The 25,840-nt window shown below is 62.6% G+C and overlaps 1 protein-coding gene across 6 annotated transcripts in view; it reads right to left on the bottom strand.

Moving 5' to 3' along the window:
- RXRA (retinoid X receptor alpha) overlaps positions 1-25,840 on the bottom strand; it is a 114,665-nt gene that overhangs the window by 47,898 nt on the left and 40,927 nt on the right. The window contains exon 1 of one of the 6 annotated variants that reach the window (XM_054658490.2): positions 20,232-20,249. The exons of 3 other annotated variants lie outside the window; for them this stretch is intronic. In XM_054658490.2, the coding sequence (XP_054514465.1) occupies positions 20,232-20,241 (10 nt within the window). In that variant the 5' untranslated portion in view covers positions 20,242-20,249. Of the gene's footprint in view, positions 1-1,426; positions 1,635-20,231; positions 20,250-25,840 lie in introns of those variants that run through there. 2 more of the 6 variants (XM_063787438.1, XM_063787437.1) reach the window with 2 other exon arrangements.

Consider the following 25,840-nt stretch of genomic DNA (forward strand, 5'->3'; position numbering starts at 1 on the left):
CCGATGCCCCAGACACTGGCTCAGGAAATGCCAATTCCCTACTGTCCTTTCCCGCTTCCCCATGATTCCCGGGTTTCCCAGGGCAGGATGGGTTTTTTTTTTTTTTAAGAAGAAACCAAGTAACCACCTGCAGAACTGGCCCCTAACAGGGACGAGCAGGCAGGGTCTGTCCCTAGAGGGCTGAGGGGCTGGCAATGACCGGCCAGTGGCTGTGGGACTCGGAGCCCCATCCCGGAGTGCCTGCCCAGGGACGGGTTCCTAACGCAGCTGCTACTCCTCCACTCCCACGACTGGCACAAACCTCAAGGGACGCCCATCCCCAAGGTGCAACCCGCACGGCCAAAATGAAGTCCTGAACCCAGGGGCCAGGACCAGGGACCGCAAATCTGAGGCTGGCCCTTTTAGGAGAGCTACAGGGCATCTGATTTTACCAGGAAGCACCCACATCCCCCCAGCCTAAAGATGGCTGGGGTAAGCGAGAATTCAGGTAGCCTCATGGACGGAGTCACCCACCCATCCCAGGGACCCAGAAGTCAGGAGGGCTTGGCCCAGCCAGCGCCAAGAAGGAAGCCAGAGGAGAGCCGTGATGGAAATCGCGCAGCTCCGGGGCCAGGCCTGTCCAGCCACGCTCGCTCCACTGGTTCCCAAAAAGGAGCTCCTGCCATGGGGGTACAGGGAGGAGGTGGGCTCAGGGCCACCCACCTAGAAAGATGCCAAGGGGCCCCGGAGAGTCCTGAGAGCTGCTTTCCAGCCACAAGGCCGGAGACACTCGGCAAGCTGACCTGTGCCCCTGTACGGCCATTCCCCCCAGGGCATGGTGAGCAGACCACCCATCTGCTGCCCGGGGCAGAGGCTAGGAGGGTGGGAGGGCGGGAGTCAAGCCCCAGTCCTGGCAGAGTCCCCGTGGAAAGAAGCGGAGTCACAGAAAGGGTGTGACCAAAGGCGTGGGGCCACCAGGAAGCTGGGAGCCCCAATCGCCTGCATGTGACGTCCTTCCCACCCTCCCCCTCTGCAAAATGGAGGCTCTGACACCGGGGCTTGCCCTGCACACTGCACCAAGCCAGGTGACTGTCACGGCCCCCTGCAAACACAGACTCCATCATGTGGTAGAAGAGCTGCTGTAGGCCGCAGCTACCACAGCTCAAACACCTACTGCAGGTGCACGCCAGGCCAACATTTCATTACATGAGCTCACAGAAGTGTGGTGACAAGGGGGAGCCGCTCCTCCTGCCCCCGTCCTGCAGGGGAGGAACCAGGGCTCAAGGAGGCGAGATGCTTCCAAGCCCGGAACAAGAGCTGCAGGGCCAACGCCTGGAGGCCGGGCTTTCTGAAGCCTCGGTCCACCCCTTGGCCACCCCTCGACCACCAGGGTGGCCGGACACAGCAGACGCCCATGAGCCCTGAGAGTTCCAGCAATGACGCCCACCTTGGAGGACGGGTACCAGCCCGGGGACTTCGCAGGATGCTCACCTCTCCAGGGCCAGGCAGGGGCTCCTGGGCAGCGCAGCCTCCCTTCCAGGCCGTACCCCTGAACTGTGTCTAGCACCACCACAGGGCCAGACCTTCGAGGAGGGTGAGTGGGAAGCAGGGGAATTCCTGGAGAAACCCCGCCTGCCCCACAGCCCGCCTGTGTGGCAAGGGGGCCCCCAGCCTGTGGGCTCCTGGGGGTAGTTTCCCTTCAACAGGAAAAGAAATGATTCTTGTTTCATTTTGAGCCATGTTGCTCTCGGTGGCTCAGAGGCCCTGCCACCGCTGCCAGCAGCTCTGTCGTGGAACGGCCAGGCTTTCCACCCTCAGGGCGGCTCTCGTCTCCACCTTCATGTGCACGGCCACCTGGCTCAGGAACACCCCTGCAGTTCCTCAGGTCCCACCTGTGGTGGAGCGTGGCCAGCTCCACGCCAGAGGCCAACACGATGGTTCAGTTGGGGACTCTGAAATGATCAGGGCAGAGGATGCTCCCCCAGGCAGGTCCTGGGGCCTGGCATGGGGCCGGCCTCTCCGGGGGACATCCCCAGTTTTCCCATGGCCCGCTGAGCAGCACCATTTGCAGATGGGGGCATCGGTGCTTAGAATAGGCAGGGCATGGCCACCGGGGCCACGCGGTGGACAGAGTCCAGGCAGGGAAACCCTGAAGGACAGAGCACCTGCTCAGCACCCAAGGCTGGCAGTGGGGACCTTCTCCAGCTGGTGCCGGCTTTCCAAGAATCCCCTCCACACCCGCGCCATAAGCCCAGGCCCACCCTAGCACGCAGCATCCTCCCCACAGAAGAGGCTTACCACCCACGCACCTGAGCCGGGTGCCTGTCATGTGCAGGGGCCTGACTGGCGGGGCATCTGCAGACGGGGGACAGGGCCTCACCCATGAGACAGACCGAGAACGGGACGTCAGCCCACTGAGCAGGACTTCCCCCATCACAATTCCGACATGGGCGCCCTCCCTGCCTCTGCCACTCCCAGGGCCAGGGCTGCGGCGGAGCTCAACCACACCAGCCCAGAGGCTCAACTGCACCCAGAGTTGCCTCTTCCGAGCTCAGCCTCAGCACGTCCCTCCTGCCCCTCAGAAACTTGCTGAGGGCCTGGGTCAGGCTCGTCACCACTCTGAGCGAGACAAACCACCCCGTGGCCACAGGTGCCACAGGCCCCAAAGGCTGAGCCTCAGAAACCTCCGTCCTGGCTGCCATGCCTGCTGTGTAGGGCCTGGCCCCCTACCCACTGTCCCAGGCTGGGGGCTTTGGACTTTGGGAGTGTAATGGGGAGCCCTGGGAACTTCTGGCAGCGACAGAGTGGACCTCCTGCCAAGTGACCCGTGGAAGGGACGGCAATGGAGAGGAGGGTGTGCTGAGCTGGCTTTAGCCTGGCCTGGGCTAGGTCTGAACTTGGCCACTTCTAGGGGCACCCGGGCCCCTACCCACTGTGTGTCAGACTCCCCTTCCCCTTCCCTTAAACCCAGGGATTGGGGAGCAGACTCCACCCTGCACCAAGGAGATGCCGACCCAGAAGGCCGAGAGAAAAATCCTGCTGGGGAATCCAGGCAAGCGCAGGCTCCGGCCTGCTGCCCCCAGGACGGCCACCCCCATCCTCATCAAGGCTCTGACCCAAGGCCTCGCTGTGTCCCCTCCCAATCCCACCAATCGGCACATATCAGGGTACTGTGGCAGCAGGAGGGGACGAGCCGCTGGCCTGCAGACGCGAGGGTGAACAGGTGGCAGGCAGCTTCTCTCCTCCTCGGCGCCCGGCCCCAAGAACCCGAGACGGGGCTGCAGCTAGCACGCACGGCAACTCCCAGCCTAGCCGGCAGCCCCCAGGGGCCTTGGAGGAAGGGGAGAGATGGACAGGCCGGCTGCAGCTATGGAGTCTCTCTCCAGACTCTGGGTGACCCCATCCACAGAGTGCCTCCCGCAGGAACGTCTGCCAGCCCCCTCTGTACAGGCAGAGCCAGACGTGGCCAAGTCCAGACCTTGCCCAGGCCAGGCTAAGGCCAGCTCAGCACACCCTCTCCACCACTGTCCCCTCCACTGGTCACTTGGCAGAATGTCCACTCTGTCACCACCAGAACTTCCCAGGGCTCCCTATTACACCCCCAAAATCCAAAGCCCCAGGCCTAGGATAGAGATGCCCAAGCCCTGGCCCCCCTAGCCCTCTGGGGCTAGCCCTCTGCTGTCCCAGGGTTCCCCATTATACCCCCAAAGTCCAAAGCCCCCAGCCCGGGACAGAGGCACCCAAGCCCTGGCCCCCTAACCCCCTAGGGCCAGGCCTCTGCTGTCCCTGTCCAGCACCCTTCCCAGCCTGCTTGGCCTCACCAATGTCCACTTCTCTGGATCCCACGAGCAACCCCCCAGGGGTGACCAAAGCCAGCGCCCACGTGTGCAGGGAACCCAGCAAAACTGCATTTCCACCATTCTCTCCCCTCCTGACAAATCCGGGAAAACGGGTTCCGTGAAATGGCAACAACGTGCAGTCTGTGCCATCCAGAGGGGCAGGGGACGGGAGCGAGCTGAGGGCGTCCACGACAGGACCGGCCAGGTGGCGGACGTGACTCTCCGAGGAGGACCCAGGAGACCAAACCCCTCCTTGGAGGACCAGAGCTTGGCAGGGAGGTGAGTGGACACAGGCCTGAGGCCACCCTGGAGGAGGCAGGTCACCGGGTCTCAGCCCTCTGGGGCATCCAGCACGAAGGAGAGGAGCCAGAAATGTGTCTTCCAGGGCTTCTGACCCACACCCAGTCCGTCAAACAGCAGCCCCCACCAAGCAGGGAGGGGGCTCTGTCCCTCCAGAGAACTCACAGCCTCCAGACACCTGGAGACCCTCAGCATCTGCCCCAGGGCACCCGGCTGTCACCTGGCTCACAAGGAGGAGGAAGCAGAGGAAGGACATCGAAGGATGACTCCCCTCCCCATCCAGGTGCAGGAAGACCAGGGAAAGGGGCTGGGAGAGCCCGATGCGCCCAGAATGGCGGCCACCAACTCCACAAGCTAAAACTTCCATGCGCCTGACTCACAGGAGAGGCTCCTGCTCAGGGTCTTTGACTCAGCTTCACACACAACACTAACCCGATGCTTCAGATGACTCCCCAGAGGACAAGCAGTCAGACAGAGGTAACCGTGGGAGAAAGGACCGTCACCAGGAGGCCATGGGGAAAGGTGCACAAATCAAAGTCCAGCAGCCAAAAATACAACAGACCCTGGGCCCCACTCCTGCGTGAGAGCAGAACAACATCCCAAGTCATTCCCAGAAGAGACAGTAAGTGCGCTTCAGGAGACGCTCAGAGTGCCTGGCCCAGCACCAGATGCCTGTAGTGACCCCAACACGTGTGCCTGTGCACGCAAATGCACATACACACTCACACACCACACACACACACACACACACACACACACACACACACTGCTTCTAGCTGAGAACACCAAAGACATCCCCCAATCCTGACGAAGAGCACAGTCTAACAGCCTAGGACCCCTGACGAAAGAGCACAGTCTAACAGCCTAGGACCCCTGACAGAAGTGCACAGTCTAACAGCCTAGGATATTTTCTGCATAAAAGTAACTTAATACAAACTCAAACCTCCTGTCACATCAAGAAAGCTGGCCTGGAAAACTTTCTGCGCCCACTTTACAGATGAGTAAACCAAAGCCAAGAGCCGAAGAGGCCTCTCTGAGGTCACCATGGGGTGCAGCGATAAGCGCCCTATAAGTGCTTCCTGCCCTCCAGGAAGAGCTGCCAAAGGGATCTGAATTCAAACCCCCCCAATGTCACCTCCGAAACAGAAATCAGAGTTCTTTGCTGCAAGAGGCTGGGGCTTTCAAAAAACCTTGGGCTCACAGAGTCAGGCTGGGAACGGGCCTTCACGATCACTCCAGACAGCCCAAGCGAGGCACGGGCTTGGGGAAAAGGGGAGAAGCTGAGCCCAGAGACGCCCAGGACAGGCTCATGGTCACCAGCTAGTCAGGGCTGGCGCCGGGACGAGTGTGCGAGGCAGGCACGCCGCACGCCTGCTGCTTACTGACAGCACAAAATGCGGAGAACGCTCATGGACGGCTCTGTGAGGCAGGTGGCCCTGGTCAAGGACTGCGTGGTCCCCAGGTGCACTGTTCTATTTCAGGTGTCAGCTCCAAAACCAAGTGGCTCCCAGAGACTGCCCGGCACAGCCTCGCCTGGCATCCATCAATGCCCACGCAGTGCTGAAGAAGGCTGGGCTAAATATTTACAAATTGCGAAAGGACTTTTAAAAGGCCTTGGAAAATCGAGATGGTCCAGGCTTGCACCCTGGCCAGACCGATCTGGTTTGAGTCCCTCCCTGAGGCTCCCCGTGGTCTTGGGAAAGTTACTCCACGGCACTGAGCCTGTCTTCCTGTACCGTGGGCGCCGAGAGCGCATCCTTCTAGGGACGTCTGTGAAGACACATGAGCACTCTCCACATGGGCCCTGGCACTCCGTGCATGCCAATTAACAGACGTCCTTGCCAGGAAAAAGAAACGGGACATGAGCCAGGGCCGGGCAGGGCGGAGTGGCCGGGAGCCGGCTCTGGCCTCCACCAGCAGGATGGGTGTGGGGACCCTCCGACTCAGCCCCCTCACTCCCTGCAGAGAAGGGCTGCCCCTATGTCTCCCCTCTCACCCACCCCACACTGCAGCCACAGCAGCGGCCCAGGGCAGGCGGAGACTGAGCAGTCTGGCCGCTTAAGCCCCCTGCTGCTCTCTGGCACAGTGTCCCAACGCTGGGCCCAGGAGGACGGGGTCAGGTCCACTGCGCCCCTCCGGCTACACAAGTCCCTGCCACAACCCAGCCTCAGTTTCCTCACCTTTAAAATGGGAGTGGGGCAGACCCCAAGGGGTCCTCCATAGAGCCTCAAGGTAAGGAGAGGGAGGAGAACCACCCACGCTCCCACCCTTGCCCAGAGCCCAGAGCCCAGGTCTTTCTTCTGGAACAAAGTGGCCTGAAAGGAGCCCTCAGGCCCAGACACCCGGGGGACACCAGAGACCCCAGTGGTCCTGGCCTCAGGCTGCAGGGTCTGGCAGACCCAGGGCCAGCCTCAGTTTGCTGTTGCTGACAGTGGCAGCCTGGGAGAATCAGAACGCTCCCATGACACCCTCAGCATGGCCACGTACGGAGCAGCCGTGACCAGACCACAGGCATGCTCCACGGAGCAGGGGGTCCCAGACCTGGCCCCCATACCTCCCCAGCCTCTCCCGACCTGCGGTCCCCAGATCCTCTCCCCCACAGCCCCAGCAGACATGCCATGAGTCCCACACTCCATAGGCAAGACACAGGCACCCACCCAGGCCACACGGAGTGGCCACCAAACCTGGCCCTCACCTGCCAGCCACCTGCGGTCCCCCGCCCGCCAGGCCAGTCCACCGCCCGACAGAGAGGCAAGGAGGTGCAGCCTCATGGCGAGGGCAGGCGAGAGGTCCCACCACAGGGGCGGCCCCATCGGCCGCTGGCCAGGGGGCTCAGGGTCCCACAGCCTCGGGTGATGCAGCGCGGCGGCTGAGCGGGCAGGAAGGGGCCTGAGGGAGGTGCCTGAGCAGAGCTGGAGTCTCTTCCAGGCAGCCTGGAGCTGGTCGCAAGCAAGTGGTGCTCATGCTGGCCCAGCGGCCCAGTTCCCCTTTCCCAGAGCCGCCCGGTCCCCCACCCTCAACCAGACACCTGTGACCACAGGCGGCTGCCACTGGCCAAAGCCAAGAGCTTCTTGGAAGAGGACAAGGACCCCGGCCTCATTTCCTCAATCCGAGACACAACCGTCACACCCGCAGCTGGTGCAGCAGATGGTCTGCCACCCAGCAGGGGCCTGGGCAGAGGACAAGGGCAAGGCCCGGACGTTAGGCAGCCGCAAGTTCAAATCCGACCACCACAGCCAGCTGCCCACTGTAGGCAAATCAGGTGACCTGGCTGGGCCCATTCCCCATCTGCGTGCTGGGGGGCGATGGCAACAGCCGCCCCAACATGGTGCCAGCCGGCACGCAGGAGTGCTGGATAACCGGATGCAGGGTGCCTGTCCTTGTCCTGGCCTGGAGTGGTGGCCCGGAAGAAGCCCAGGCATTGTTCGGGGGCCACCACCGCTCGCCCAGGCCCTCACATCCCCACCGTGCCATCCCCACCTGCTCCCAGCAAGGGCCACACTGAGCAGGGAGCCCTAGAGAGGCCAGCATTACGGATTCTGGGGGGCGTCCTGTGGGGGCGTGGGGGACGCAGAGGCCCGAGTGGAGGAAACAAGCAGGGAGTCACCAGGCTTGGCAAGGCAGGGGCCGGAATGGAGCAGAGCCTCGGATACTGGTGAGGCAGGGCCTGAGCAGCTCTGGATGGAACCCGCCTCGAGAGGCTTGAGGAAGCACACGGGGGAAGGGGCCTTCATGGCTCCCAGCCTCCCTCCAGCCAGACAACGAGGGCTTTCTTCCAAGGCACAGAATGCCTTTTGTGGCCCATCAGCCAATGGCCAAGCCCAGGGCCGGTAGTGAGTGTGTGGGTGTGGACGTGCAGCTTTCAGCCCTGCCAGCCCCTGGCATGCTAGTGGGGGTCCTAAGTCCCCACCCACCCAGGAGGCCTGAGAGCCAACCAGCTCTGTCCACAACAGGCTGCCCTGCCCAGGCTGCAGAAGCCATGGCCCGGGAACCAGGCCTCAAGGAAGGCTGCGCAGGGGTAGCTCTGAGCAGCAGCGACTCACGGCCCACACCCTGTCTGTGCCCACCCCAGGCCAGGAGCTTCCTGCCTGCCCAACCAGTGCTGGGGACAGGCCGCCAAGATGTCACACAGGGCTGGAGGGGAACCAGAAGTCTCCTGTGATGGCACCCCCACATGCTCACACCCGTCTGAAAACCCTTCTGCAGGCGGTGCTCAGGACTGGAGGCCAGGCTGGCCCTGAACCACAGGAGGGCACTGCCCCGCCTGAGCACAGGGAAACCCACTGCCCACAAAAGCCCAGGGCACCAGCGTCAAGGCAGCAGGTGGGACACAGAGGGCTCCTTTCCTCCTGGAAGACAGAAAAGGGCCAGAGAACCCTCGCCCCCAGGCCGACCGGGTGACGGCCCAGTACAGCCCCACCGCGGCCTCTTCCTCCAGCTCTGGCCCCTGCCCCCCAGCACGCCCCGCATGGGTCCACACGCTGCTCACCCTGCACCCACAGCTCCACCGGCTGAGGGGCCCAGGGCAGGTCCCTTCCCTCCTGGGTCTCACCCACCACAAAAGCCCATGCTCTGCAGAACCCACTAAATGCCCAAGTCTCCCCCAGCTTCGGGCTGTCCCTAGCTTGCTGGTGTCTCCACTGCTGCCATATCCCCTGACTCCATCCTCAGTCGCTGGCGACCCCAGCACGGTTCGCTTTCCTCTGCACCACCGGCCCAGCCATGTGGAGCAGGTAACCATCAATGTCTGCCCAGTTTGGGGTTCAAAGATGATGAGGGAGGTCCCTGGGGTGACAGTGAGGAGGGTCCAGGACTCCTCCCGAGGGGTGACACTGAAGAGGGTTGAGGACTCCCTGCCGGGGTGACAGTATGGAGGGTCCAGGACTCCCCCCCAACCGGGGTGACACTGAGGAGGGTCCAGGACTCCCCCCGGGGATGACAGTGTGGAGGGTCTGGGACTCCCCTCACAGGGTGACAGTGTGGAGAGTCCAGGACTCCCCACCTGAGTGACAGTGTGGAGGGTCTGGGACTCCCAGCTCTAGTGAGGAGAAGATAGGCTTTTGTTGAGCTGGGGTCTGTACCACAGGCACATGCTAGTCTCATAATAACAACACAAACAACCCCCGAGGCCTGGTTTCATCAAGACTCAGGCCAGACGGTCCCTTGGCCTCCTGGGTGTTAGCCGGGATCCCTTGTTCCCTCCTCTGAACTTTCCAGCTCCCTGCTCATCGGGTTCAGGGCCTGGAACCACACCTGGATAAGCTCATCCTATGGACAAGGGCATGGGACGGTTCTGCCTGGAGTGAGGATCACAGCCCACCTACCCGTCCTCATGCAGCCCAGGTCGAAGCTTTATTCCCAAGAGGCACACCATGCCACCATGCTAACTGCCAACTCAGCTGTGGCTGGTGGTCAGCTGTGACCCCCAGATCCTCGCCAGCTGCCTGAGGGCCTGGTTCCCAGAGTGGGGCGGGGAGTGGGGGGTGCGAAGCCTCTGTGGGTTCTTCCGGCCCTCACCCCATCAATGCACTTCATTTATGCCCAACAAGCCTCACTGACAGCTAAGTGGTGCGGTCTCATGAGACTCGGAATGAGGGTCCGTGTCCCCATCCTACCCCTGCCCCAGGGTTGACCTCAGCCCCAGAGGGGACAGGCAAGGTCCAAGACTGCAGGGCCCCTCACAGAGCCAGCACAGACTGACCTCCCACCTCAGCAGGTCTGGTGCTGGTCCCTGGACACATCCTGACCTGCAACAGGCTCCCAGCCCGCCACACCCACTCAGGCCACACAAGACAGCCCCACCTCCATCCTGCCTCACCCTACATGGCTCATCAGTGAGACAAAGACCCCCAGAGCAAGTCCAGCTGACCAGCTGCTCAGCCCTCCGGGGTGAAGCGGCCTGGGCTCTCGGCCCCTCATGGCCCCCCTGTGTGTGCTGACACTGGGGAAGCCTCTGGCAGGACATGGCTTAGATGGGCCCACCCTGTCTGTCCCCGCAGTGTGCACACACACAGCCACATCTGCCCAGTCACCCACAGCATGTGATCCCAGCAGCCCAGGGCCTGCCCCTGGGGCATGGCCAGGTGGCTCCAGTCCCACTGCAGCCCCTTCTAGGCCCTTCAGCCAGGGTCTTGCTAACCAGGTCCTGTCCAGACAGCCCGAAGCTACGCCTGCATTCGGCACGCTCCAAGAACTCGACAGGTGCTGCGCCCAGCACCGGGGCAGAGTCCACACTCGCCGAACGCTGCTCTCAGGTGGGCAGGGCCTCCCCAGCCAAAGCCAGAGGCCACCCCGGACCAGCTCTCAGGCACATGTCTTCCCAGCTCAGAGACGGCAACGCCTCAGACCAGGGCCTCCCAGAGACCCGGCTGTTACATAGTTAGCAGTCCACCCTCATACTGCCCACTCAGGCCTCAGCACCCCACCCCCCGGATAACTGGAGGGGCTGATTCGTAACCCAAAAGGCCCCTCCCTCGTGAATCCACACCCCAGCACCCCATGAATCCCACACACCTACTGCTCCATCAGTGCACAGAGGCCCATGGTGTCCAGTCCCCAGCCTCTGGTCCACCTTGCCAGTCCAGCAAAGCCAAGACAGCAGCCAGGGGCTTTCTCACAGGACCGGCTGCAAGGGCAGGACTTCCTACCAGCTGCCCTGGCCCCGCCCCAGCCCCCAGCTCTGGTCTCCTCAGCACCCAGCTCCTGGCCCCCACTGTCTCCCTAGGCCTCACTCCTCCCAGCCAAGGTGCTAAAGGCCTGAGCTTGGGTCCCAGCCAGAGCCCTCCGAGCCCAGTCAAAAGCGCACACACACACACACACACACACACACACACACACGCCACCCAAACCTCTTCCTTCCTCCCCACATGCGGCCGGCCGCAGGGGCAGCAGCAGGCGGGGAGGCAGACGCCAGCCCAGGGGGCGGGTAACCTTACCTCCCAGCATCTACACCTTGGCTCAGCCCACTGCCCTGCCCCCCCACATCCTGGCAGGGCATGTGTGCATCTTGGTGGGGGTGGAAGGGTCCTCATTACAGAGACCAAAGTGCCCAGCTGGCCCGCTGGCCTCTCCCAAACTCCTGGGTCCAGGGACAGGAGAGGAGGGGACGTGGGGAGGGCACGCTGACTGCTACACCGAGGGAGCGGTGGCTTCACCTGCCCACAGGTACGGTTTTCATCACCACCTGAGCAGCCCCCACCAGGAGGCTGTATCCAACTCATCCTGTGGGCCCTGCACACCAAAGGCACCTTGTGGCCACTTCACGACGGAGCACCTAAGGTGCAGTGCGCCCCTGCTGGGCACCCCGGGGAGGTCGGGGCTAATTTGCAGTGAAGCCCCTTCAAAGTCCTAACCAGGGCCGCTGAAGAAAATAGGCAGAACCAGGAGGCCCCACCCCCAAATCCACCTGAGGGGCTCTGTCATTCACTTGCCTACCTGCCGGCCAGATCCCTCAAGGCCAGCACCACCCTCTGTACTAGAGGGGCCTTGTGGCCATGGAGGAGGGAGAAGGGCGGGCGCCACATAGACCATGGTGTCCTGCCCCACCCAGCCCCCACCATCTCCACCAGCCCCTCTCAGCCCCGGGCCCGGCCCTTACAGCACACACAATCATTCCCTCTGCGTCTTCCTACCAGGGACACCTCCTCCAGGAAGCCTTCCCTCTCCCGCTCAGACAGTTAGAAGATCCAACAGGGCCCAGCCCTGAGAGACGGCCCTGAGAGAGCCCCTCTCAGCACTCTGCCCCAGCGCGGTCAGCACTAGCTAAGGTCTGAGCTCAACTCCTCCAGACAGGGCTCTACCAGCAGGTGAGGCCGGCCACATCCCTGGACCCAGCCCCCAGCCCAGGCTGGGCAACCTGGCCACGCACTCCCATACCCCTGCCTCTTCAAAGCCTCTGCAGCTGCAAGATCTCCCTCCCCAGGGTCCCCCTCTCCAGGGCCTCCCTCAACCCTCCCAGCCCATGTCTGTCCTTCCTCAAATCAGTGCCCACCGCAGGCTCTGACAGCAGCAACTGGGGCTCAGAGAAGGAAAACCCCTTGTCCGGGTCACAGAGCTGGCCTGAGGCCCCACCAGGTTCAGACTCAGTCTCTGACTGGGCCCTGCACCTCCTGCCCGCTGGGACCACATTTCCCCAGTACAGTGAGGGGCACCCCCTGAACCCTCAGCTGCTGGGAGGGGTTCCCGGGGGCTCTGCTGTCTCTACTGCAGATTGACAGGGGGGGATCCGGCCATGGGTAGAAGGTGCCGTCTGCCTGCAGCTCAAAGCCCCTTACCTCAGGACGGGCGGCCCTGGATTCTGGAGGAGGCCTTTCCTCTGGCCTCAGACCTCGGCCAGACCCAGGTGCCGGGGAACTGCAAAGGTGCTTCATGAGGCTCGGTGGCCAGCTGCACTCCCCACCTGGCCCAGGAGCTGGGACAAGCCACAGCCAGGTGTCGTGGGGCAGCAATAGGAAGGCCAAGGCCTGGCCACAGAGGCAGCCACAGAGAGCAGGGACCCCATGGCACTAGGTCACCAACCCTTCCCAAGTCCAGTCCCTGGACACCCCAACCATCACACCGAGGGGCCCGTCCTGTCTACCTCCCAGCCTGCAGCCTCCTCCCAGGGGGGCCGCCCACCTGACAGGCGGCATCTGCTCCTTGCAACCACTGGGTCATGGGAGGCTCCTCACTTCTCATGGCCACCCCAGCCCCTATCCGACCCCAAGCAAAGTCCCCAGCCCTGATCTGGCCCCTGGCTCCTGACCCAGGTTCTCCAGGAGAACCCGGGCAGGACCCCACCCTACCCCTGCCCCCAGGCCAAGCCACGGGCAGGCCAGCCTCAGCACGCCAGCTCACAGTGCCCCGGCCACCCCCACTCCCATCCTGGGATCGTCGTGACTCACGGGGCCGGCACGCCACCTCCGGCCTACACCGCGGGGGGCCACCCCCAACACACGCACCTGCCCTGACTTGCTGCTGGTGGACGGTGGCAGTGCCAAGGCCACACTTGGCCCTCAGGCGGCACGACTGACCACGACAACAGAGGGGCTGCAGGGGAGAGGGCAGGAAGATTGTGCTCAGGCAGGGGGCACAGAAAAGGGAGCCCCTGCTGGGCTTCAGTCCCTAATCCTGAAGCTCCGACAGCCCCGAGGCCTCCACCAACCCCCAGGGGAGCAGGCTGGGAGGCCAGAGTCTCAGACCCAGAGACCAGCATGCCTCCAGGCTCTGCCATACTGGAGAGGGGGCTGGAGCCACCAAGGCCAGATCCCAGGGCCACTGCCCCTCCCACACAAGGCCCCAGGGTTGGAGCTGGGGAAGACTGAGCTCCATCCTTAGGGGCAGCTGGGCCCAGGTCCCTACAGACCACAGGCACAGAGGGGCTGAGCTGGACCCACGAACCCGCCCAGGCTGGGCCTCAGGTTTTCTCATCTGCATACTGGGGCTGTCCTGCTACCTCCCAGGACCGCAGGGTGGGGTCAGAGAGGGGCTGGAGCAGGAGGGTGAGACCCTGCGGCCGTCAGGGAGCACAGGAGCATCACCTAAGGCCTGGAGCAAGCGCCCGATGAGGCCGAGCCACCAAGACCCTGGGCCACGGCCACTGGCAGTGCCTGCCACAGACGGTCAGTGATGGGCAGCGACTCAGTCCTGGGGGCCCTCCTCCACTTTCCCGGACACAGACACAGATGCCTGGATGGCCAGGAAGTGAAGGGAGGCCCCATCTCAGGGTGCCCCAGAAGCAGCTCACCACAGGACAGCCAGCCTCCCCTCCCACTGTCTGTCACGGAGCCCCCAGCCCTCCTTCATCCCCACCCCATGCACAGGGCATCTGTGTCCTGGGCAACAGCTGTTGCTGATGGGGCAGGCCCGAGCCCCGCCCTCAGGGAGCCCACAGGGATCAGGAAAGGCCCAGTTAAGCACGGACAAGCAGGTCCAACCGAGAACAGCATAATTCCGGGTCCTGCTGTGCAGAGGAGGTGTGGTGGGGAGGAGCTATAAGGCTGGAGGAGCCGGGTGGCCCCACAGGCTGGGCTGCATCCCAGGAGCTCAGCTGGCAGGCAAGTGACCCAGCAGGAGCTGCATTTGCTGACTGACAAATGGGTGGCGGCTGAGGTCCACCCCCACCCTCAAGGAGGGAAGGCAAGAGACGTGTGTTCCCACCCGAGGACAGCAGCAGGACCTCTCTTCCGGGCACAGGATGAAGCAGGACAATCTGACTTGAGGAAACAAAACAAAGTCACAGCCAAGGATGGTATGGCTCCTGCCCTCCAGGCTCCAGAGGCCGCTCCTGAAGCTGCCTGGACTCCTGCAGGCACCCCTACAAGGCTAGGGTGCTTCACAGCCTGGGGTCTGCGGGGGCAGCCTCCCTCGGCAAACCCCAACTCCAGGCTGCCTTTGGGAGCAACCGGACGGCACGCGCTGCCCGGGGTCAGAGCTCCCTACCCACCCCTCCTGTGACTCTGAGCGGCCGACCCAGCCTAATGGCCACAGTCCTGAGGCTGGCAGGGGCAGGGAGGGCCACCACTTCGGTACCTTCCCCAGGTACTGCTCCTTGGGGACAGTTGACAGGGGCCACAGCCTATTCCCTCGGCACCCAGGAGCCTGCCTCTAAGCAAATAAACCAACAAGCATCCACATTTGCCTCCAGGCCACAGGACCCTTCGGGACCAGGCCAGCTCTGTTCACCAGCTGCGTTCTGGAGGCAGATGGCCACAGCCCTCTTGGGTGGCAAGGGTTAAACCACATAGTGGTAAGGACCCCGCACACAGGCGCTGGCCGGCACACACGCCTTCAGGTGGCGGCAGCAAGGCAGCAACACCAGCACCGGCCTGGCTCCCCAACGCCGACCCAGCAGACAGAGAACTCGCCTCTCTGCCTAGGATGACAGCATCCAGCCAGGAACTCATCTCCCAGGAAGCAGCCGGGGTGGCCTGGCACTTCCAGAGCTCTGTGCCTTGCCTGTGCCCTCTGCCCCGGCCCTGCCCAGAACCCTGGGTGGCTGCCAGCTTCCTGCCGAGCTAGCTCCTCGTCGCCAGCCACAGTCATCGTGAAACCTGCTCGCCACCCAGGGCACCACTGTGCCCCCACGGCCACCACTCCAGAAGGATAGCACAGGGGCCAGGCCTGGGTGTGGCTGACGCTGAGCTGCACATAACCTGCCCCAGCTCGGCCCTTCCGCACACATCTGGATTCTCACAGCCCCTCCAAGGGTGGCAGAGCAGGAGGGTCCCCGCTCAGCACCCCATCAGCTCACGCAACGTCCCCCATACTGGTTCTGATGGAGGTGGGTGGGGAGGGGGGCGGCGAGATGGCTTCCTGGGGACAGAAGCTGGTCTGCAGAGCAGAGGGTGTGACAGATCAAAACGCACACACAGACGGTGGAAATCGGGCAGCAGCTGGAAGTCAGAATAAAAATGTTACATCTCTGCAAGAGTAGAGTGCTCCTCCCTGACCCCCACATCCAAACTGACCTCTGTTTTCACAAAGGCCAACAAGAGACAGAAGTGGTCCCGGAGAGGGAAGTTGGGAAAACGGATATCTCCGAGGGCTCGCGGGAGCTGGGGGTGTGGGTGTGCTGGCTGCAGGGCACACACACACGGAGACTTCACCCAGCTGTGCAGGAAGGACACGCGTGCCTTCCCAAGCGGTGATGCCAGCACACGCAGGGCTGAGTTCTAAGGAGGGCCCAGCCCCACAACTGTGCTGGACACTGGGGACCCCTCCCATGCTCTGGGCCTCCCATGCTCCAGGCCTCCCATGCTCTGGGCCACCTGCCCTTGGTCAGGCAGTGATGGGGACAACGCCATCGCCTTCCATGTGGGACAGCATGTGGCCCAGCGAGAGCAGCCAGCTCGCCATCAAGGACCCAACACCCCTGGGGCTGGCGGAGATCAGTAACCCCAACACTGCCAGAGGCCCCCAGAAATGAAAGCGGAGCACAGACAGGGTGAGAATGGGTACTGTCAGTGCCCAGCACGGATGCAGCGAGCTTGGGGCTCCGTCCCCAAAGGCTGAGCAAGACTGGCCAGGTCCCCATTCCCAGTGCCGGCCCCTCACGGGGCCGGCCCCTAGGCCAGCAGTCACAGGGCTGCCAGGAAAACCCGGCTGACAGGTCAAGGACAGTGGGCGTGGCACAGGGCCAGGGCACACAATCGCACACTCAGCCAGTGAACACATGGCCCAGAGGTCAGCCCACCGACTGCCCGCCACAGGTAAGGAAATGCTTCCTGCACCCCCTCAGAGACTCGACGCCCAAGGTGCCCTCACCATGCCCCTTCCCTCCCTCCTGAGACCCTGCAGCCTGCAGGCCCAGCCAGATCCCTAGGGCTGCGCCCCTGGCTGGTCTCAGCTGCAAGGAGCCAGGAGGTCCCTCTCTACCACGCTTTCATTTCCATGCCCAGTGCCCAGCCTCCCCCAGGAGCACAGCCAGGGAGGGTACTGCCTGCGCGCTGAGCACCCGAGATGCACCAGCCAGCACAGGTCTCACTGGTTCTCTGAGCGCTCCCTAAGCATCACCTTCTATAGACAGAGGACGCGGCACAGGTCTCACTGGTTCTCCGAGAGCTCCCTAAGCATCACCTTCTATAGACAGAGGATGCGGCACAGGTCTCACTGGTTCTCTGAGCGCTCCCTAAGCATCACCTTCTATAGACAGAGGACGCGGCACAGGTCTCACTGGTTCTCTGAGAGCTCCCTAAGCATCACCTTCTATAGACAGAGGACGCGGCAAGGCTCCAACACACAAAGGTCGCCCTGGCCGAGGCCACGCAGCTGGCCAGGCTGTCAAGTCATGAGCCCAGGGCTGCCTGAGCAGAGTGTGGCGGGCGGCAGGGGAGGAGAGAGAAGAAACAGTAGGACAGGGCAGCAGTGGGGGCTGTGGTTGGGCCACTGGAGGGACCTCTGCCCCCGCGGAGGAATGGAGACAGCATAGACGGGAGCAGTGTGGATGGGGCACACAGGCACACGCACAGGTCAGAGCACGAGGCACACACACATGCATAAACACGCACCCTGCCAGGCACCGAAGCTCCTAGACCCCCACAACCCTGGGCACCGCGAGGTGCGACAGCTGGCATGGGCAGGCCCCGCGGCTGAGGGCGCCCCTCTGGGCCTCCACGAGAAGGCCTGGCTGCGCCTGCAGAGGGGCCGCCTTCTTCCGCCCCAACCAGCGGGGCCGGTGGGAGGGTGCTTTCCTTCCTAAGGAAGATCCCAACTTTGACAGGAAACACAAATCTGAATTCCATTTTTGTTTTAAAAAATTAATAAATAGCAAGGCTTGCCATGATCTGCCCGCATGCGGAGAAGGGAGGCCAGCAGGCTGCGAGCCTGGCGGGGTGGGGTGGGGGGGAAGCAGAGAGAGGGAGGGAGGGAGGGAGGGCGGGCGGCAGCTTGTTTTCTCTACGTGGCCTCTGCCATCGAGTCGCAGGGCACGTGGTGTTTGTTGTTTGTTTTGGGGAGTGTTTTACAGAATCTCAGCACCCCCCAGCCACTAACACAAACTCTCACACCGAGAATGCTCTCCCGCCAGAAGCCGGCCCTCCTACTCCGCACCAGGGAGTGGCTGCTTCCAAATCGCCCTCACCCCAGCCCTCAGGCTTCTCCTCCAGCCCTGACAACCCACACAGGGCCCAGAGCTGCCGGCCCCGGGCCCACCTGCTGGCCACCCCAGGCTGCCCGCTGGCCCTGGCCCGTGTTCCCAGCTGTAAAACTAGACCGCCGACCCAGCATCACTCCCAGCTCTCCCGGCAGGCCGATCATCCACACACGGTCTCCGGGCTGACCCTCAGATGAACCAGGGTTTATTCCGGGCCACGACCTGCCTAGAATCCCCTGCCCACTGCCTGGAGCAACTGTTCACAGTGTCCACAGCCCACCCGGGAGCCCTCGGCTGCCCTCCATGAAGAGCACCCCCCTCCCAGACCCCAGAAGCCACTGCAATTCTGGAGGCAGGAAGGTTTCCTGGGTGCCCAGCCAGCCACAGCCATCGGCACCAGGCCAGGAAGACAGCAGGCAGCTCCCAACTCCCCACAGTGACCCGCGCTCTGGCCCGGCCTGCTCTGCACCCCCAGCCTTGGGTCATTCCAGGAACATGTCAGGCTCTCTCGCCTCTAGCCTTGAACATGCTGTTCCCTGGGCCTGAAACTCCTCCACCTGTTTCCTGGCTCACTCCAGCCTGGCTCCGTTGTATATAACACCTCCTCCAGGAAGCCTTCCCAGAGTCTCTCAGTTGGGGTAGGGGTCTCATCTCCTACACACCCCCTCAAGAGCACTCCCTGCAGTGCAGGGCACAGTCAGCCCCTCACCCTGGGTGCCAAGGCTGAGGGCTACCGAGGATAGAGCCATGGCCACTCCATTGTGACACCCTGGGCCCTGGCCAGTGCCTGGCACATAGCAGGTGCCAAGTACAGACCTACAGGATAGCGGGACCAGGTCGGCACCAGCTGCAGGAGTCCTTAAGAACTAGCCAGGCAGGCGCTGAGTTCCAAGGAGCCCAAGCAGTAACACGAGGCACTGCCAAGCTGTGCTTCCCCAAATAGGTTAGACAATCTCTCTGAGCCTCTATCTCCTCTTCTGTAGAAATGAAACTGAAGAAGGAAGTCGCCAAGAGGCAAAAGATCTAAATTTTACCACCCACTTGCTGTGCCTCCCCAGGCAGCCGCTGGCCTGGCCGTTCTCTGGGTAGGCAGAGGGAACGGCATTTGCTCAGGGCTCAACATGTGGAGGTTGTGGGGGTTTGGTCTGGGAGGAAGACTGGAGGCGGGGGGTGCCCCGGGGGCCTCCCTCAAGCCAGAACCCATTGAAACAGTGGCCCTGGGCCTGGGCCGAGAGCCGGGATCCCTGTGACCAGCGACCAGTGACCAGCGCAGCCCACACCAGGAGGGTGGCCTGCGATTCACCCCCTCACCCCTCAGGACAGCTGGGGACCAGAGCCACCCTCAGGCCGGGCGCAGCCCACACTGCGGAAGTGGCAGTGACCACCGGGTTGGCCTTTCCTCATCCATCCCACAGGTGGTGAGTGCCAACCACCACCCAGGCTCAAGCTCCACTGGGGCACAGCGGCCACCGCCTGCGGATCTGGGTTTGAGTCCTGGCTGCATCGCTCTCGGCTGGGCAGGGCCTTGGGCATCTGACTCAACCTCGCTGGGTCTAAACATCCTTGTCCCCAGAAAGGGGATGGCACCCTCACCTTTAACTCCCAGAAGCCGTGACGATTAACTGACACCACAGACAGCCACGTGGACAGCCACCTTCATGCACCACTCAGAGAGCACTTGCCCATCAGGCGACTGCTTCCCCCGTCGAACCCAGGGCTACGAACAGGCAGAGAAAAACCAGGCTGGGAGGCCAGGTGAGGTGGCGCACTCCTGAAGTCCCCACTACCCGAGAGGCCGGGGCGGGAGGATCACTTGAGCCCAGGAGTTCACGTCTAGCCTGGGCAACAAAGCAAGACCCTATCTCTAATTTTTACATTTTTAATTAAAATAAATTACAAAACAAAGGTGGGCCCTGCCCAGGGGCACCCAGTCCAGAGTCAGAAAGACAGCCTTTTCCAGGAACCTGGCTATCGGCTGGTAATGTGGCAAGGCGGAGGAGACATCGAGGGGGGCTTCCTGTGGGAGGTGCCACTCACCTCCCTCCAGCTACAACCCAGTAGGCTCCGACACCTCCCCATGCCAAACCCTGGCCTCTCTGTGGATAGCTGGGGGATGGGACAGACCTGCACATGTGTCTACCATAAGGAAGGTAGGCCCAGGGAGGGTGATAGACAGGAAGATCTGGGTCAAAAAAAGCCACACCACCTCGTGGCTAAGGACCGCAGCACACAATGCTGCTTCTCTGGGCCGCAGTATTCTCATCTGGAAAATGGGCCAACGGCCTGGGAACACGCAGGGTTGGAGACCACACACGAGAAGGGCTGAGCGCAGGGCCCGGCACACAGCAGCGGGCACAGAGCTGTTAAAGACAGTCGGGCGTGGACTACAGTTCCTGGCAGGCGGCAGGTGCCCATAACTGAGCGCGTCTCGGTGGCCATGCCCTTCCTGTTACTGCCATTCCTAGCCCAAGAACAGCACCAAAGGCTGGTCTCTGGGACCCGAGTTCTTCATCCCACCCGGGCCCCAGACACTTCCGCCTTACCAGAAAGCATGGCTCCTGACCGCCCCCAGCTCTGTGGCCACTTGGCTGTGTGGCCCAGCCCAGCTCCTCACCCCCTCTGGGCACCCGCTTCCTCATCCATAACGGACTGGTCTCCAGGGCCCCTCCCCTGCTGACGAACCCGGGGCAGACGCCACAGCCCAGGCCAGGCTTGACCACAGGTTCCTGGAATGCCACGCCCCACCCAGCAGGCAGGAGGGTCTGGCCTACCGCAGCTCTGCAACCAGGAAGGCTGGGTCTCAGCCCCTCTCCTGCTGCCCCTTCACCAGAAAGCCAGATTCCAGATCTCAAGCAGCTCCGCGCCCAGTCCAGACCAGAGAGCCTGAGCTACCGCCTGGGGTCACACAGCCTACAAGGGCAGAGCCAGGACTCGCCTGCCCCACAGGAGCACACGCCCTGCTGGGCCCTGTGCTGCCACCCTCTGAGGTGGTAGAGTCCTGGGAAGAGCAGGGTCTCACAGTCCAGCACCTGGACACAGCTCCTCTGCCTGCTGGGGGCCCCCAGGCGGGTCAGTGGGCCTCTCTGATCCTCTGTCTCCTCTAAACTAAGCCTAATAACACCCACCCCATAAGATGATGGGGAGGCCTCCGTGATGCCCTCTAAGTTGACGAGGAGGCCTCCGTGATGCCCTCTAAGCCGTGTGCCTGGAACCCAGTGATAACGAATCAATTCTGCAATGGGTCCAACCACTGTCTCCCCTCACGGGACAGTCCCAGGGCCAGGCCTCCTCCAGCCAAAGGAAGAGGGACCCTCGCCTGCGGCCCCCATTCCACACCATCTCCCATAATCGGCCCAGGACGGGTCCATGCTCCAGCCCCAAGCAGCAAAGCCAGCATCCAGGAGGCCCTCAGCTGGGGCCCCGGCTGCGGCCCTCCACCTCCCCAGTGGGCGCATGTCCTGCCACACTGCCAGGCGCCTTCGGCCTACCTGGCTCTCCCTCTCCCTCCCTACGCCCTTCTGCCTCTACGAGCAGCACTGAGACTGGATGGCCTGGCTTCAAACCCATCCTCACCCCTCTCCACACCTCAGTTTCCCCTCCATAAATGGGGAAGTAGCAAGGATCCCGTGGGCCCAGACTAATGTCACCCTGCCTTGACGTCACTCCCTCGAGGTGGCCTCTCCTCCCCTCCCCAGGGAGGGAAGTGGGGCCTGAGCACCCCACAAGGGAGGCCCAGGCTGGGCCTGGCACCCAGTCCTGCACCAGGCTGGCAGGATGTTGGGAAATGCACAGGCACTTATTTCAACACCGCTGGCCACGTCACAGACGGGTTTCAACACGCAGCAGCGCCCAGGAAGGGCTGCAGCCATCTTGGCCCAGCCACCTGCCACGCCGCCCGGAGGAGACAGGCCCGGCCCTGCACTCGCGCACCCATGGCTGCCCTGTGGCCCCGACTCAGTTGATGACCCTCATCCTCAGGACAGGCAGAGACAAGGGCGGACCACTTCAAGGGGGCGCACGCCACCCCCAGGCCCGTCCTCCATACCCCAAGGGCCAGGCCACAGGCCCAGTGAACCAGAGGCACCGGCCCAAGAGCTGGCCGCCAGGCCCTGCCCCAAGCCACCAGTGCCATGGCCATGAAATGGGGCGAGAGTTCTCTGCCAGCTTGTTAGGGGCGAGGCCTAGGGGAGATCATGTTATGGAAAGAGACGGTGCCCCCAGAAGTCTGGCCCCCATCAGCATTTGAGGAGAAGCTCAGCCCAGCTGGCTCTCGCTGGACACACGGCAGCCCCGCCAAGCCCCATACCCACCTGGGCTCATAGCCAGGGCTGCCCTGGCCCTGCCTGAATGAACACCAGGGGGGCCAGAGACAGTGGCGGCTGCCCAAGAGCACCCTGGCTCTAGAGGACTGGTCCCCTGAGACCTCACGGCAAAGGACACAGAGGCCTGGGGGGGTCAAGGGACTTTTCCAAAGCCACACGTCAGACGAGGCAGGCAGCAAGGACCCCACTCAGCCCCGAGCCCCAGCAGCCCCCACTGGGCCGGTGGGAGGGAAGACTTTTGTAACTGGGTGGGAATGTGATGGGGAAGCAGGATCAGCTTCGGATGCAAACCCCTCTCCAGGGCACTCTCTTGAGCGTGTCCCAGAGCGAGGGTGACCCACCTGCCAGCCCAGGGCCCCCCACACTGTCTTCAGCACTCAGCCCTCAAGTGAGGCTGATGCGGCCTCTTCCCCAAGCCCTCCGGCTCCTGCCACTGCCTCAGGTGGAACCCAGTGGAAGAAGGGACAGTGTACTCTCTGCTGACCACCCACCTTCCGCGACGGCCCCTCAGCAGCCACCCGCCGGGCCAGCCACCCTTCTCTTGGCAGCGTTCTCTCCTGGAGTGAGAGCATCATCATGTCCACGCCACCTCCAACCCCAGACCCTCCGTGGTCTGAGCTGGGCTGTGCACAAGGCCCACCCGGCGCCGCCACACAGCGAGCCGCATGGGGTGGACGATGCTGTCCAGATCTCCCTGGCCCCAGTCTGCAGCCCAGGGCCCAGCCAGCACACGGGGACGGCTTGCAGGTGGCGAGGAAGGACGACCAGGGAGGTCACATAGCAGGCAGCACTCTGAAACCCTGAAAGGCCCTGGCATGACCAGGCTGCCCCAACAGAGCTACAGAATCCCAAATGAGGGGCTCACCATGAGCCCTTCGTCTACGGGGCAAAGGCCTGGCCTTGTCCTGTAGAGGTGATGCCCCACGGGGAGAGACAAAGTAAACCAGCGCACAAATAAGAAAGTAATGTGGGGTCCCGAGGTGAGGAGCCTCGTCTGCACACAGGGACCAGAAAGGCCTTGGAACCAGCCGGGCAGGGAGGCCTGACGTGCTCCCAGCAGTGGACACGGCGAGGGCAGAGAGCCCTGCCAAGCTCAGCGCAGCACTGCCCGAGGTCACACTGCCCAGCGGCGGTGGAGCCAGTGCTCAAGCTCAGAGCGTGTGCTCCCCCACGTCCCATGCAGATGGACACCACCCCACAGGGCCTCCGGGGCTCCTCAAAGCCATAGCCATGGGACAGACAGTCATCCTTCCGACCCGGGACATCAGAAGACCAAGGACCAGATCCCAGCTGGGTCCCAGGGAGTCAGGCAGTGGGCCCCCGTTCCCACCTGTCTGGGAGCCCCCAGTACCCCACTGTGACTTCCAGTCCAGCAAAGGGAAACGGGCTGTGCTTTCCTCGGTGCACCGAGGCTCTGAGCACACCCTGCTCATCCCACTGGGCAGGAGGCAGACTCCGTGGCGAGCTCCCACGTGTGCAAACACAGTACACATGCTGGGCTCATGCACCCGCACACACGGGACTGTGTAAATGGAGTCTGTAAAGTTTCAAGTTACAGTGAGCCTTGAACTAGGAGGAGGGGACCTCTGGACTCAGCCTCTCCTCCCACACCTCTGCCTCCAAATGTGAGGCTGTGGGACGATGCACCAAGGCAGCTCTGAGACAGGATACCCGAGAGGCCTCAACACGCCAAGGCCACCGAGCAGGTCAGACCTCAAACCCAGGCCCATGACTCCCAAGCCCACAGGGAGGAGGCCCTGGGTGGGGCTGGAGGGGACACAAAGGTGGGGGTGTGGAGAGCTCACAGGGAATGGGTGACAGTATCCAAGAAGCCCCCGGAGGCACAACAGCTGCGATCTCCAACACACATAACCCCCTCACACACACGCAGACAACCCCCGCACTCTCACACACACAACTCACACACAAAACCCCTGCACTCACAACCCCCCCACATACACACATAACCCCTGCACTCACACACATATAACCCACACACACACAACCCCCCCCACACACAACCCCCGTACTCACACACACAACCCCCACACACACACATAACCCCCCCACACACACATAACCTCTGCACTCACACACACATAACCCCCCACACACACACAACCCCTGCACTCACACACAACCCCCCCCACACACACATAACCACCCCACACACACAACCCCCCCACACACATATAACCCCCCCACACATAACCCCCCATACACACATAACCCCACACACACACATAACCCCCCACACACACACACACACAAGCCCCGCACTCACACACACATAACCCCACACACACAACCCCCGCACTCACACACACATAACCCCGGCACTCACACACACACATAACCCCCGCACTCACACACACACAAAACCCCCACACACACAACCCCCGCACTCACACACACATAACCCCTGCACTCACACACTTTCACACACACATATGCAGTCACACATATGCACAGCACACACATCTCACATGCACAGTCACACGCACACACCCAAACACACTCACATAGTCACACACATACATCCACACTCACCCAGTCACATCCACACATGGCATGAAGTCACACATACATCCACACACATTCACATATACTCACACATACATCCTCAGTCACACACACACACCCTCACACACACACCACACAGCCACACACATACATCCACATGCATGTACACTCAGTCACCTACAGTCACACATACCTATACATACAAAATACATACACAGTCACACACACACACTCATACACATACACCCTAACAGAACGGCACACATGACTTTTTGCTCAAAGCCAGCCAGCTCTCTGCAGCCTTCTGCTGCCTGAGCCTCTCATCCTGGAGGGCGCATCTCCGAACACCACAGTGCGGGAAGGCCCCGGTGGCCCCCATGGCAGGGGCTATCCAGCCCCAAGGAAGTGGGCGGCAAGGGCAGAGTGAGCAGCTGCCCTACTTCCCAAGGTGGCCTCAAGCCCACTGGATGGAACAGCACCTCACAGGCACCTGGCTGTGCCTGTCAAGGCCAGCTGACCATCAGCAGAGCCCTGGGGACACGGGGCACTGTGGGAGCCACAGCCAGGCACTGACCATCCATCGGGGAGCAGCCTGGCCTCCCTCCCCTACAGAGGGCTCTCCAGGGACACAGGTGCATGGCAAGGAGTCCCGGGGGGAGGGGGTTGAGGAGACCCTAGCCCCAGGCCCGCTGCCGCAGGCTCCTGGCCCTGCAAGCTGGCACCTCCAGAGCGGAGAGCATGCGCGAGCTGTGGTGTTTAATAACAAATTACTCCGAGCAGGCAGGGAGCGGCTTATCGGCCGAGCATCTCCGGCAAGGCCGATACCATCAGCTGCTGTCAGGCAGCTCTGGGAACTATTAGCTTAATTAGCAGTTCCTGCAGGGTCAGCACAAAACTGCTGGCTGAGCCGGGGCCCAGGAACCAGTTTCGGCTGCCAGAGACAGGCTGGGCAGGCCCTCAGGTGTGGGAGAGGAACCCCAAGGACCCAGAAGGGGCCACAAGACACCCCGGCACCCCCCACCCGAGGGGGAGCTGCAGGTGCTAAGGAGGCTCTGTGCCCCTTGGGGGACCATGGTGCCCCACACACCCCCTGCACAGGCAGGCAAGTTGAGGCCCCCACAAAGGGAAGCCCACCCCACACTCCCCAGCCGGCCAGGGTCACCGCACTGCACCGACAGCTTGGCCGAGGGGCCAGGAGCCGGGGGTTTCACATCCTGTCTCCAAGTGCTGGCTCCTCGACCACTGAACCTCAGTTTCCCATCTGTAAAGTGGGATCTCCACGGTAAGGGCACACAGCGGGCCCTGGC

The sequence above is a fragment of the Pan troglodytes genome, chromosome 11 (genome assembly GCF_028858775.2).
Source record: "Pan troglodytes isolate AG18354 chromosome 11, NHGRI_mPanTro3-v2.0_pri, whole genome shotgun sequence".
Lineage (NCBI taxonomy): Eukaryota > Metazoa > Chordata > Mammalia > Primates > Hominidae > Pan > Pan troglodytes.